Source organism: Merops nubicus, unplaced genomic scaffold (assembly GCF_000691845.1).
Source record: "Merops nubicus isolate BGI_N331 unplaced genomic scaffold, ASM69184v1 scaffold5063, whole genome shotgun sequence".
In the NCBI taxonomy this organism is placed as follows: Eukaryota; Metazoa; Chordata; class Aves; order Coraciiformes; family Meropidae; genus Merops; species Merops nubicus.
This window is the reverse complement of record NW_008600813.1, coordinates 1-11,305: the sequence shown is the minus strand read 5'-3', so window position 1 is coordinate 11,305 and position 11,305 is coordinate 1. Positions and strand designations below refer to the sequence as shown.

Here is an 11,305-nt window from a genome sequence, read left to right as displayed (position 1 = left end):
CTAAAGGATTCTGTGATTCTATGAGCTGTGCCAGCTCATATTCCAGGATCCTTTTTCCCCTTGCAGTCATATGAGCCCCATTTGATTTCAACAGGCCAGGTGTTGTGTAGGCCTCTCCACGGTTGAAAAAACCCCAAACTGAGCTGTTTACACCACAATTTCAGACTTTTATCTGTTGTGTTTTTCTGAACTTCTCAGTAGTCTTCTTTGCAGTTGAGAGGATTGAACCAAACACAGCCTGTACACCTGATCCTTGTAGCATCCACCCCAGTGCCCTGAAGTCCCTTTTGATTGCCTTCAGTCATCTCTTCTCAACCTTGTCATTGCCAATCTGCATTACCAGAAGCAGGTAATAGTCCAAAGGCTCTACCAGGCCTGGAAGTTTCCTTCTAGCATCCCTCACCTGAGCGCTAGGGAGGCAGCAGACTTCCCTTGTGAGATGGATCTAGTCTGCACATAGGGCCCTCAGATCCCTTCAGAAGGGAAGCACCTACTACTGGTACCATCCTTTTTTACTTCACTGAACTAGTCCTAAGTTGTCGGGGTGACTGATTCAACCTCGTTGGTTCCCAGATGGACCTTCCTCTCCATCTAGAATGACATGGCCATCAACTTCCAGAGCAGTAAAACTGTTGTGGAAGGGCAACTGGGAAGGTGAGGGAAGTCAGGAGAGGGAGGAGGGGATTCTCCTTCCTTTCCAAGAAGGAACCTGTTTCCATTTCCCCCATCTCTTAGGACTCCTCCTTCTACTAGAGCTGTTTCTCTTCAGGTTCCTCCTTGATGGCCAGAGAGCCTGCGAGCCCTGGGTCCAGACACTTCAGCATGTGCCTGCTCCTCTCTGTGTCCAGACAGTGGCAGGGACAGGGTGGACATGGGTGGGTGCAGGGCTGCTGTCTCCATCTTCAGCAGAGCTGGGGGCAAGCCTGGGCAGCTGGCCAGGCAGTTGCTGTGGGGGGAAGTTAATGAGGGGTGCCCGTGCCTCTGATGGACAGCACTTAAACCATGGCTCTGTTTGCTCTCTAGAGAGCCTTCTTTGGTGGAGGTTGGGGGACAGACCCAGAGAGGTCTGCCCAGAACAGCAGAGAGAGAGTTTTGCTCCTCCCTCTGGGCTGGGGTTTGGAGGCCTCTTGGATCTGGCAGAGGTAGGAGAAGAGGGGAAGTGGCAGCATCAGGGGCCTCATGCTGTCAGGTCCTTTGGCACCCTGGGAAGGTTGACATGGCCCTGATTTTCCTGGCCGCGCAGGAGGAACTGGCAGACTTTGGTAAAATGTGACTTTCAGGCTGGGCAGAATGAGGCAAGAGTTTGTGCAGCTGATGTTGGAAGTGGAGTGACTTGTGTAGAGAGCCCCTGGAAAGTCTGGGAGTGTTTCTGCAGGGAAAGCAAAGGCTGCAGGTGGCTATGGGAAATAATCTGTGTGGTGTCCTGAGCAATGGGCATCAGAAAAGGAATAAGAGCTCACCTCAAATGTGCAGGTGCTGAGCATTCCTGAATGTGCCACTAACACCTAGGAAGGGTGGGAGAGGGAAAGATCTGAGGCAACAGAGCGATGTGACTCATAAGAGCTTCTCTCCTGGCCTGCGTTGGATACAATGCTGCCAGGGAAGGCTGTAAACCTTAGGGGACAAGGAGAGAAGGTTCACTCGATGACTGAAGAGCTGAAATGCCACTGAGGAACAGGACAAGGGCAGAGGATGTAGCTTGTCCTGTGGAAGACCTGTTCTAGCAGGAAGCTAATGTCAGAGGTGAGGGAAGAGCAACTCCAGCCTTCTGCTGATGAAGCCGAGACCACCAGTTAACACAGCTTATATCTGGAGAGGTCAGCGGGCAGACCGAGCACTAAGCATGGCTGAAAATCAGGATGAGCTGGGGGCTGAGGAGTGTTGAGAAGCTGCTGAAAGAAGTGGTCAGGGACAAAGAGTTCAGGGTTTCAGAGGCAAGGAAAAGGGAGCTGGCAAGTGGGCAGAACTGATGAAGTGATGGACAGAGAGGGACATGGGCAAGCAAAGACTAAAGCCTTTTCTGGCTTGACAGGTCATGCCCAAAAGGACTCTGTGTTCCAGCTCCCAGCAGGGATGACTAAGTACTCTGTGTGCCAGCTCCCAGCAGGAAGTACGGTCCAGGTAGGATACCACACAACTCTGCCCTGCAACTTCTCCACCAGCTCTGCCAATCCCTACATCTCCTGGTACCAGCAGCACAAGACCCAGACCCCTCAGATGCTGCTGCAGGTGGAGAAATGGAAGCCTTGGGTGGATTCAGGGAGGTTCTGCTCTGAACTGTCTGTGGAGCTCTCCCAGGTGCTTCTGGGTGTGCAGGGTATGGAGCTCCAGGACAGTGCTGCCTATTGGGAAATAGTGAAAAAAAAACGCTGCAGTTTGGGGACTTTGCCCAGTCACATTCTTTCCACCACAAAGCCCCAACTGGGTGGAATGAGAGATTGTTGCAACCTGATGTGGGGTTTTACATGTGGAAATACCCTGATCCATCAAGCAGGAAGCACAGTGATTTGTATATTTTTAATTACAAATTTTCAAGGTCATTCAGATAGTGAAGAAAGGAAGGAAAGGGAATGTAAATTTGTTGATGGTCTTATGCTAGGATTAATGGCTATAGGTAGAAGTATCAGACATAGACAGATTTTATTGTGAAGCAGGGTATGATTCAGTGAAACATCCAGAAGAACAGAGCTCGATACATCCAGGAAACATCTGACTCAGTAGAGAAGGAGAGGTCTATGTCCTAAGGCAATGAGGAGTTTGAATCTGGGATCAATCTGTTAGCATCTACTGAGGCCCTTGGAAAAGCCCCTTCACTTTTTCTGGAAAGCCTGTCCCAGAGCTTGCTTCACTTCTTGGTTCCTGAGTGTGTAAATGAAGGGGTTCAGCACAGGAGTTACAACAGTGTTAAAGGTGTTCACAAGGTTGTTCAGGTCCAGGGAGTTCTGGGCTGATGGCTTGACATACAGGAACATAGTGGAGCCATACCAGATTGTGACAACACTGAGATGGGCAGAGCAAGTGGAAAAGGCCTTTGTCCGGCCACGGGCTGACTGGATCCTCAGGATGGAAGAGATGATGTATATGTAGGAGACCAGGGTGACCACACAGGAGGCCACCACAACAATCATGGAGACCAGAAAGGTTGCCAATTCCACAGGCCACGTGTCACTGCAGGAGAGGGCAAGGCAGGAATCTATATCGCAGAGGAAATGATTGATGACCTCTGGCCCACAGAAGGTCAGCCTGGATGTCAGAAAGGCCAGCAGCGAGATGGCCAGAAAGCCTCCCAGCCAGGAGCTGAGTGCCAGCCGAGCAGAGAGGACACTGGTCATGATGGAGCTGTATCTCAAGGGGTAGCATATGGCTAAGTAGCGGTCATAGGCCATGACAGAGAGAAGAAAGCACTCTGTGGAGCCAAGGGAGACAAGAAAGAATAACTGGAGGATGCAGGCACTGAAGGAGATGGTTTGGCTAGTGCCCAGCATGACTCCTAGGGCTTTGGGAACAACCCCTGTAGTGTACCAGATCTCCAGAAAGGAGAGATTGCAGAGAAAGAAGTACATGGGGGTCTGGAGGGTGCTGTTCACCCACACCAGGGCAATGATGGTTGCATTGCCTGTTACTGCCAGGGAGTATGTCAGTGCAAATACCACCACAAGGGAAACGTGGGAATGCCATGTGCCTGGGAAGCCAAGAAGGATGAATTCCTCCACACTTGTCCCGTTTGCCATGTCCTCCCAAGTGCTGAGGTTCATCTGCAAAGACAGAAATGTTTCTGTGAGAGTGTGCATGCCTGTGCTTATCCTGCAGACACTACTAGGAGGGGAGCAAAAGCCCCATCCTTGAAAATGCAGCTGGTGTGGAGCACAGGAAAACAGCATCTACCCTAAGATAAAATTGTCAGGGAAGTCCTTCAGTGCAGAAACATGTTTGGACAAGTGGACCAAAGAACCTGGAGAATGATTTATCAGGTCAAGCACAGGCATCTCCTCTAGAACATGGTGAATGCAATTCCTTCCTTGAGATGAAAATCCCATTCAGGAAACCATGGCTGGCAGGCTGAAGGTCTCCAGCTCCAGGACAGGCTGTGGCAGTTAGGAAGGGAATAACATGTCTGTGTTCTTCAGGGCAGGAAACACTGAATTGTGATTTCAGCTGATGAGGCTGAGGGATCGGAAAACTGTCAGGATAACATGGCACTGGAAGAGATTTCCTCACTTCCTCGAGGTCAGTGTGTCACCAGGGATTTGGACTGAGATGGCAGCAGCACAGGGCAGCACAGGCAGGACAGTCACTACTCAAGGACTCATGCTCTTGTCTATTTGCTTTCTTCCCAGTCTCAGCACAGGAAGCTTTTGCAAGTGCCTCCATTCCCTCCACTGATCTCTGCTTCTCAGCATAGCTACTAGGGGGAGAAGTCATTTTGTAATGTTTCTACATTAGAGTCAGGGGAGGACTTCTACTGACCCAGCTGAAAGATCTACAGTGAACAAGCTACTGAGCTTAGCCCCCCTCCCTTCTTTCTACATGGACAGAGGAGAGGCCTGAGGGAGATCATCTACATGGCCAAAAGCCCTCTACAAGTGCCAGGTTGTCTCCAAGAACTAAGGCAGGAGTTTAGAGAGCAGCACAGATGGGTAAGTTGGACATCTCAACTTGGGCAGGGACATCTGTGGTTGAAGTCTGTGGTGAATTCCCCCCAAAGTAGCTCTGCTGAGTAGCCAGATGAACCAAGGGGTGTCATCTGTGCCCTCCCTGATGACAAGGGGGGACTCTTGATCAGCACTCTAAGGGAGAATTGAGCTCTTCCTCAGGGAGATGTCTAAGACAGGTGGAGCTGGACCACCACCTGAAGGATCCCTTCCTCTCTGTTCTCCCTCTTGAGGAATTTACAGTCCAGAAATCTCATGTGGGTGAAGAGCAGAGAAATCCCCCTTTCTGTGGCTCTCCTTAAACATGCAAGGCAATGAAGTCTACACTGGAGGTCTTGGGGAGGCTTCACTCACCAGCTCAGCCAATGGAAATGATCCAAATTACCTCTTCAGGCACCATCCTCCAGGTGAGCCATGGTCTCCTTGGCTGAGAGCGAGCATTGGAAAGAGGTTGATTTATTGGGGGAGCTCTGGGTGCGGTGATGTCAGACAATTCTGAACGAACAGCTCTCACCTTGGCGACTCACTTCAGGTTGGACACAATTGCCTGACGTTGGTTCCTCTAAAGCCACCTGGCAGGTGCTGACAGCTTGTGCTCCTGCTTTTCTTTCCCCAGATAGCCACTGCTGTACTTCCACAGAGGGAGCCTTGTTTACACACACAGTGTCAACTGTCTCCAGCTTAGCTCCACAGAGTGAGAGCAAACATCAGAAAGTCTCCAGCATCATTAGCATAAGAACTTCCCTACTCCCATCTCATTAACAGGCTGAAGCTCAACCGGCTGCACTTGGGGGACGTGTTTCTCTTTTCCTTCTGTGTGCCACAGGGAGCTGGATCTCTGTGGGATCTCATGGGCTTGGGGCAGATGGGTAATGCTCTCTCTTCACCCAGACCAATTAAGGAACAGAAACACAATTCTCTCCAGTGGCTCTCAGGCTGGGATTTGCCTCCTGCCTGCAGCTGTGCTATGTGAAGCTTATCAGGAGCTCAGTGCTCTCTTATGGAGCCATTTGCTGATGTGCAGGAAAAGTCTGAAATAGACCAAGAGAGTGGAAAGGTCAAGTATCTGCTGCTGGGTACTAACTTGGTCTAGAAACCTCCAGAGTGTGAGAGAACTCAAGGCAACTATGGGCACATGAATACAAAGAGAGGAAGGGGAGGGCTTTACCTACCTCATTTCAGAGGTAACTCTAAACGCAATTAAGACCTGAATCTTCAATCTTCATGGAAGAGAATATCAAAGTAAAGCTCAAAGCAGAATGTCAGACAAGATGAGTAGGGGGAATAATCTCCCCTGTCTCCAGAGCAGGTGTCTCCAGATGAGGATGAGCTACTCATCTTTGCTCCATTGATCAGCAGCAGAGACATATCAATACTGTCCGAGCTCAGTTCACCCTGTCTCACATAGATCAGGCAATCCACACCTTCCATGCACCTACTTTTCATTGTTTTGATGCCCAAGATAGACTAGACAGCCAACTTAGACAACACAGACACGCATCTCAGCATCTAGAGTTAATTGAGAAGAGTCACACCCAAAAAGAGGCTGTCCAGGGCCTCTGCTGAGATGTGGGTCATGACAGGGTAGTTTTCTGCAAGTCTGGTATCCAAGCTTCGTTGTGGTTGAGAGGAGACTGATCTGCCCTTGGTGAGGGGGAGATGCAGTTAACGAGAGTAACAGGCCCAGCTTGAGCCCATTCACCCACACAAAAGCTTTCTCCCTGCTCTCCATCTGTCCCTCCAGTATCTTGGACATGGAAATGTGTTGCCGATAGGTGCAGCTCTGTAAGGGAAGGCCTGGTAAAAGCACGGATCAGGCCTGGAACTCAAGCTAAGCAGAGAGGGGCTCTGGGAGAGGGACTCAGCTAGAACTGAGGAGGTGAGGCATGCTATGTGTTTGCACCGTGGTGTTTGGTGTTTGGTTAAAGTGGGTTTGTTGTGCCTAAAAAGTATGTAAACTAATGGACGACTAAGGGCATAAAAAGGCCGGGTTTTTTGTAAATAAAGTTCCTCCTTTGCACCTGCCTGGGGACCCCGTGCTGCTTCGTGCCGCCCGCACCGACAGAAATGGTGTTTACCACGGCATGGAGGTGTGGTGGCGATGGAGACCTGGTGACAAATGACAGGGAAAAGACTGAAGCATTCGATGCCGATTTCTTCTCAGTTTTTACTGGTATGATTCTTGCCAGCCCAACAACATCCCTGAGCCTCCCCACAGACTCACCCCTGTGCCCACCCCATTCCGTACATTCAGACCAGTCACAGCCATTCACGCTGTCCTGAAGGAAGGCACATGTGTGTGCTAAACAACACAGATTCAGGGACACATTGGCCCAAACACACACACACACAATATCGGTGCACACGACATTCGCATGTGTCATAGCCCAGGCACACACACGTGTGTGAGCACACGCATGAGTGCAGGCAGAGGAACATGGACATGAGCAGCATCATGCACTGTGAAACAGGACTCCCCAGCACCCACTCATCCCCTCTACACAACTCTAGACAAGTCCTTCAGACCCTACAGTTAAGGCAGTAAAGCAGCCCCTGGCTGGTCCCATCAGCTTGAGGGAGCTCTGTGCTTTGGCAGTGGTTCAATCATCTCTTTTCTCAGCCTAAGATGGAGACAAACCACAGCCAGCCAAAGTTGTCATGGACCTCTACAGCTATTGAGCCTTTCCGTGTCCCAAGTCTGTGTCTGAAGGGTAATAGAAAAACTGGAGAATTATAGAATCATAGAATGCATTGGGTCGGAAGGGATGTCAAAGGTCATCTAGTCCAGCCCCCCCGCCATAAGCAGGGACATCTCCAACTAGATCAAGCTACTCAGAGTCTCATCAAGCCTGACCTTCAATGTCACCAGGGAGGGGGCCTCCACCACCTGTCTGGGCAACCTATTCCAGTGGTCTATCACACTCATATTGAAGAACTTTTTCCTAACAACTAACCTAAATCTATACTCTTCTAGCTTAAAGCCATTACCCCTCGTCCTGTCACTACAAACCCTTGTGGATAGTTCCTCCTCTGCTTTCCTGTAGGCCCCTTTCAGGTACTGGAAGGTTGCTATAAGGTCCCCCTGGAGCCTCCTCTTCTCCAGGCTGAACAATCCAACTCCCTCAGCCTGTCCTCACAGCAGAGCTGCTCCAGCCCTCGGAGAATTTTTGTGAGTCTCCTCTGGACATGCTTCAACAGCTCCACGCCCTTCCTGTGCTGGGGGCTCCAGAGCTGGACACGGGACTCCAGGTGAGGTCTCACCAGGGCAGAGTACAGTGGCACAAACACCCCTCTCCATCTGCTGGCTACACTTCTTTTGATGCAGCCCAGGATTTGATTGGCCTTCTGGGCTGCCATTGCCAACTGGGCAATGCTCTCTCTGCAAATAACACTGGTCTCTTTCTCTCTCTCTGGGCAAATAATGCTGGTTGCCCCAGCCCAGGTGCAGGACCCTGCACTTGGCCTTGTTGAACCTCATGAGGCTCACCTGAGGCCACCTCTCCAGTCTGTCCAGGTCCCTCTGGCATATCAACTGCACCATCCAGCTCAGTATCGTCAGCAAACTCGCTGAGGGTGCACTCAATGCCACTCTCTGTGTCATTAATGAAAATGTTAAACAACACTGGTCCCAATACAGACCCTTGAGGGACACCACTTGTCACGTTTTCCCAGCTAGACATTGAGCCATTGACCACAACTCTCTGGGTGCGACCATCCACCCAGTTTCTTATCCACTGATCAGTCCACCATTGAACCCATCTCTCTCCAATTTACAAAAGAGGATGTTATAGGCGACAGTGCTAAAGGCCTTGGCAAAGTCAAGATAGATGACATCCACAGCTCTTCCCTTGTCCACTAATGCTTTTACTTCATTATAGAAAGCAATGAAGAAGCAGAGAATAATCAGGGCAGGTCTCATCACAGTGTACACATATAGGAATGGAGGATGTGAAGAAGGCAGAGCCAGGCTCTTCTCTGCGATGCCCAGTGACAGGACAAGAGGCAATGGGCAGAAAGTGAAGCACAGAAGGCTCTGTCTGGACACCAGGAAACTCTTTTCCACTGTGAAGATGATGGAGCACTGGCACAAGATGCCCAGAGAGGTTGTGGAGTCTCCATCCTTGGAGGCATTCAAGAGGTGACATGGTCTACGCAACCAGCTCTAGGTGAGCTTTCCTGAGCAGGGGGTTAGACCAGGTGACTTCCTGAGGTTCCTTCCAAACTACCAGTTCTGTATTTCTGTAACACAAGCCACATAGTGAAGCTGAGAGAACTGGCCTTCTTTAGCCTTCCAAAGAGGAGGTTGAAAGAAATCTTTATGGTGCTTCCAGCACTTGATTACAGGAGGAAGGGGCATATGGAGCCCAAACTCTTCCTCAGCCCAGTGATAAAACAAAAGGCAATGGACATGGTCTGGAAGTGAGGAAATGCCTATGGAAATCTGGGCCTTTTTTTGTTGAGCCATGAGGATGGAGCATGGCTGGAGATGGATCCCAGTAGCAATGGCACCCCAGCTCCCTAAGGGGTTGATTTAAATAGCACCAGCTGGAGAAAACCCAAGAAGGTCAAAGGAGATCTGACAGATAACGTGATGCCCCTTGGGATGCTGGGAACCCTGACGTATGGAGCATGAGACACACCTCGAGTCAGGGTCCAGTGTGTGGTGCAAATGCTTCCTGTGCTGAGACTCACAGGCATTATTCCCAGGCAGTTGGGGAAGGACAGAGGAGAAAGACCTGAAGTGGAGGAGACTTCTGTTCCCAGAAGACTTCAGAGTGTCCCCAGTGAGCTGAGGGCCCCAAGGGAAGATGTGAAACCTCAGGGGGGATGAAAACCCTGAGCTCCCCAATGGCCCTCCAGTGGGTGTGCAGGAGAGCATCCATTGGCTGCTGCTGGAGGATTGAGAGCCTCAGAAGGAGTCTTTCAGGCCCAGGAAGAACAGTTCCCAAGGGGAAGGAGGCAAGAGAGGTGGCTGAGAGAGCAGGGACTTGGGCTGGCATTTATGGTTGTCCTGACCTGCCCCACGCCCAGGGGGAGGTTATGTGGAAGTGGCAACTTTCAACGGTGCTCATGAAGAATGGGAAACATCCCAAGTAATGACATGGGCTGACTGGTTGTTTTCCTGCTCCTACCCTTTCATTTCCTGATATATGCCATACCTGTGCCCTCATGGAGAGATCTTGGGAGTGCTGGGATTGAGAGGCTCCAAGATTTCCGGGTAGGAATGAGTCAGTGTCCACAGAAGCCTCAGCTCCAGTGCCCCATGAGTGCAGTGCAGGCAAGTGGTGGCCTGGGGCACACTGATGGGGTTTCCTGTGGTCACATTGACAGGAAGGGGCCCTGCCATCCTTGGCTGGTCACTCCAGGGCTTCCTTGTGTGAGGATGGGCCATGTCATTCTCTCCCTCCCAACAGGGTCACTCCAGCACTCACTTGTAGATGTCTTATGCTGACCACTTGCCCGACTAGGAAGGATATTATCATCAACAGGAAAAACAGCAACCAAAGTTCTCCCTCTGCTCTTAAATCATACACCAACAGTCCAACATGCCAGACCGCCAGGGGGAGGAATAAGCCAGTACATTCACTCACAACACAGGGTGTGCAGAAAGGAGCGAGTTGATTCCAAAACCAGGCCATGGGGGAAGGAAGGACCCAGGCAATCAGTCCAATCCCAGTCATATAGCAACTGCCATCCTGGGAGGTCCACTTGCTATGAAGAGTCAGGGAACCTTTTCAATAACCACAACCCCCACAGAACACATCCACAACACAGAGAAACCCTCTCCACTGTAAGCAGAGTCTGCTCTTATAGAGGTGGCTTCTTGTCCCACCTGTAAGTTAATGTGGAAGATGCGGGCACCTGGTGGTGATCTGCTAATCAGTTCCTAGCCAAAGCTGGCCTGCGCAGTTGGGGCTTCACGCTCTGCACAGACAGAAGAAGGGGAGCTCGAGGGCGTCAGCACCTTCCAGTGCTCCCCATAGGGCCTCAGTGTTGAGACCACCAGATTTTTTGAAGGGATTCAGAACCTGTTCTGAGTTGAGGCCCAGGAGGCAGAGTGAAAGCGTTAGACTGGACACTCTGACCACAGCCTCAAGGGATCCAGGTTCCTGAGGGGCTGGAGCTCTGAGCTTGGTATCTGCCACTGGGTGGGATATTTCCAGCAGGTGCTGCTCCCAGGGATGTTTCCCCTGCAGAGAAGGAAGAGAAAACCCCTGTGGGGACAGGGAGCTCGACTCTGGCTTCCAGGTGCCTTTGGCTGTGCCTGGTTCTTCCTCTCAGACACCACTGAGGGACAGGGAGTAGATGAGTGGCTGAAAAGGGGACTGTCTCTAACCCAGGGGAGTTGAATGTAGACCACTGTCTCTGTCTGGGTACTGGATGGCAGGAGAAGATCACGATGGACACTCCTTGCTTGGTCTGGACATCAGACTGCTTGATTTCTGGCTTCAGGCTCCTGCCTGAAATTTCCAGTGGCCCAGGACACTTTTGGCAAGATGATCTGGAGCTGTGTCCACTGCTGGAGGTGTGGGCTCTTCAGTGCCAATTACTTCTGAGGCGGCTTGAACTCCTTCATAGGCAGCTAGGATTTCCTTTTTTTGTGGGAGTGTAGTTAGCTTCTGACTCTCTGTAGCTTCAGCTCCAGAATCCCA

General features: G+C 50.9%; 1 protein-coding gene and 1 gene segment (V, D, J or C); one reads left to right on the top strand and one right to left on the bottom strand.

Annotated features, from left to right (window-relative positions):
• The first annotated feature begins 1,216 nt into the window (after positions 1-1,216).
• On the top strand, positions 1,217-2,605 carry LOC103770514. The segment is given in 3 exon segments: positions 1,217-1,262; positions 2,033-2,355; positions 2,600-2,605. Coding segments are annotated over 3 exon segments (375 nt in total).
• Positions 2,606-2,810: 205 nt separating this feature from the next.
• LOC103770513 (olfactory receptor 6F1) lies at positions 2,811-3,755 on the bottom strand (the record flags this gene model as incomplete). The annotated part of the gene is made up of 1 exon (XM_008937776.1): positions 2,811-3,755. A coding segment is annotated over one exon (945 nt), but the record flags the coding sequence as incomplete, so codon positions are not given.
• Positions 3,756-11,305: the final 7,550 nt, after the last annotated feature.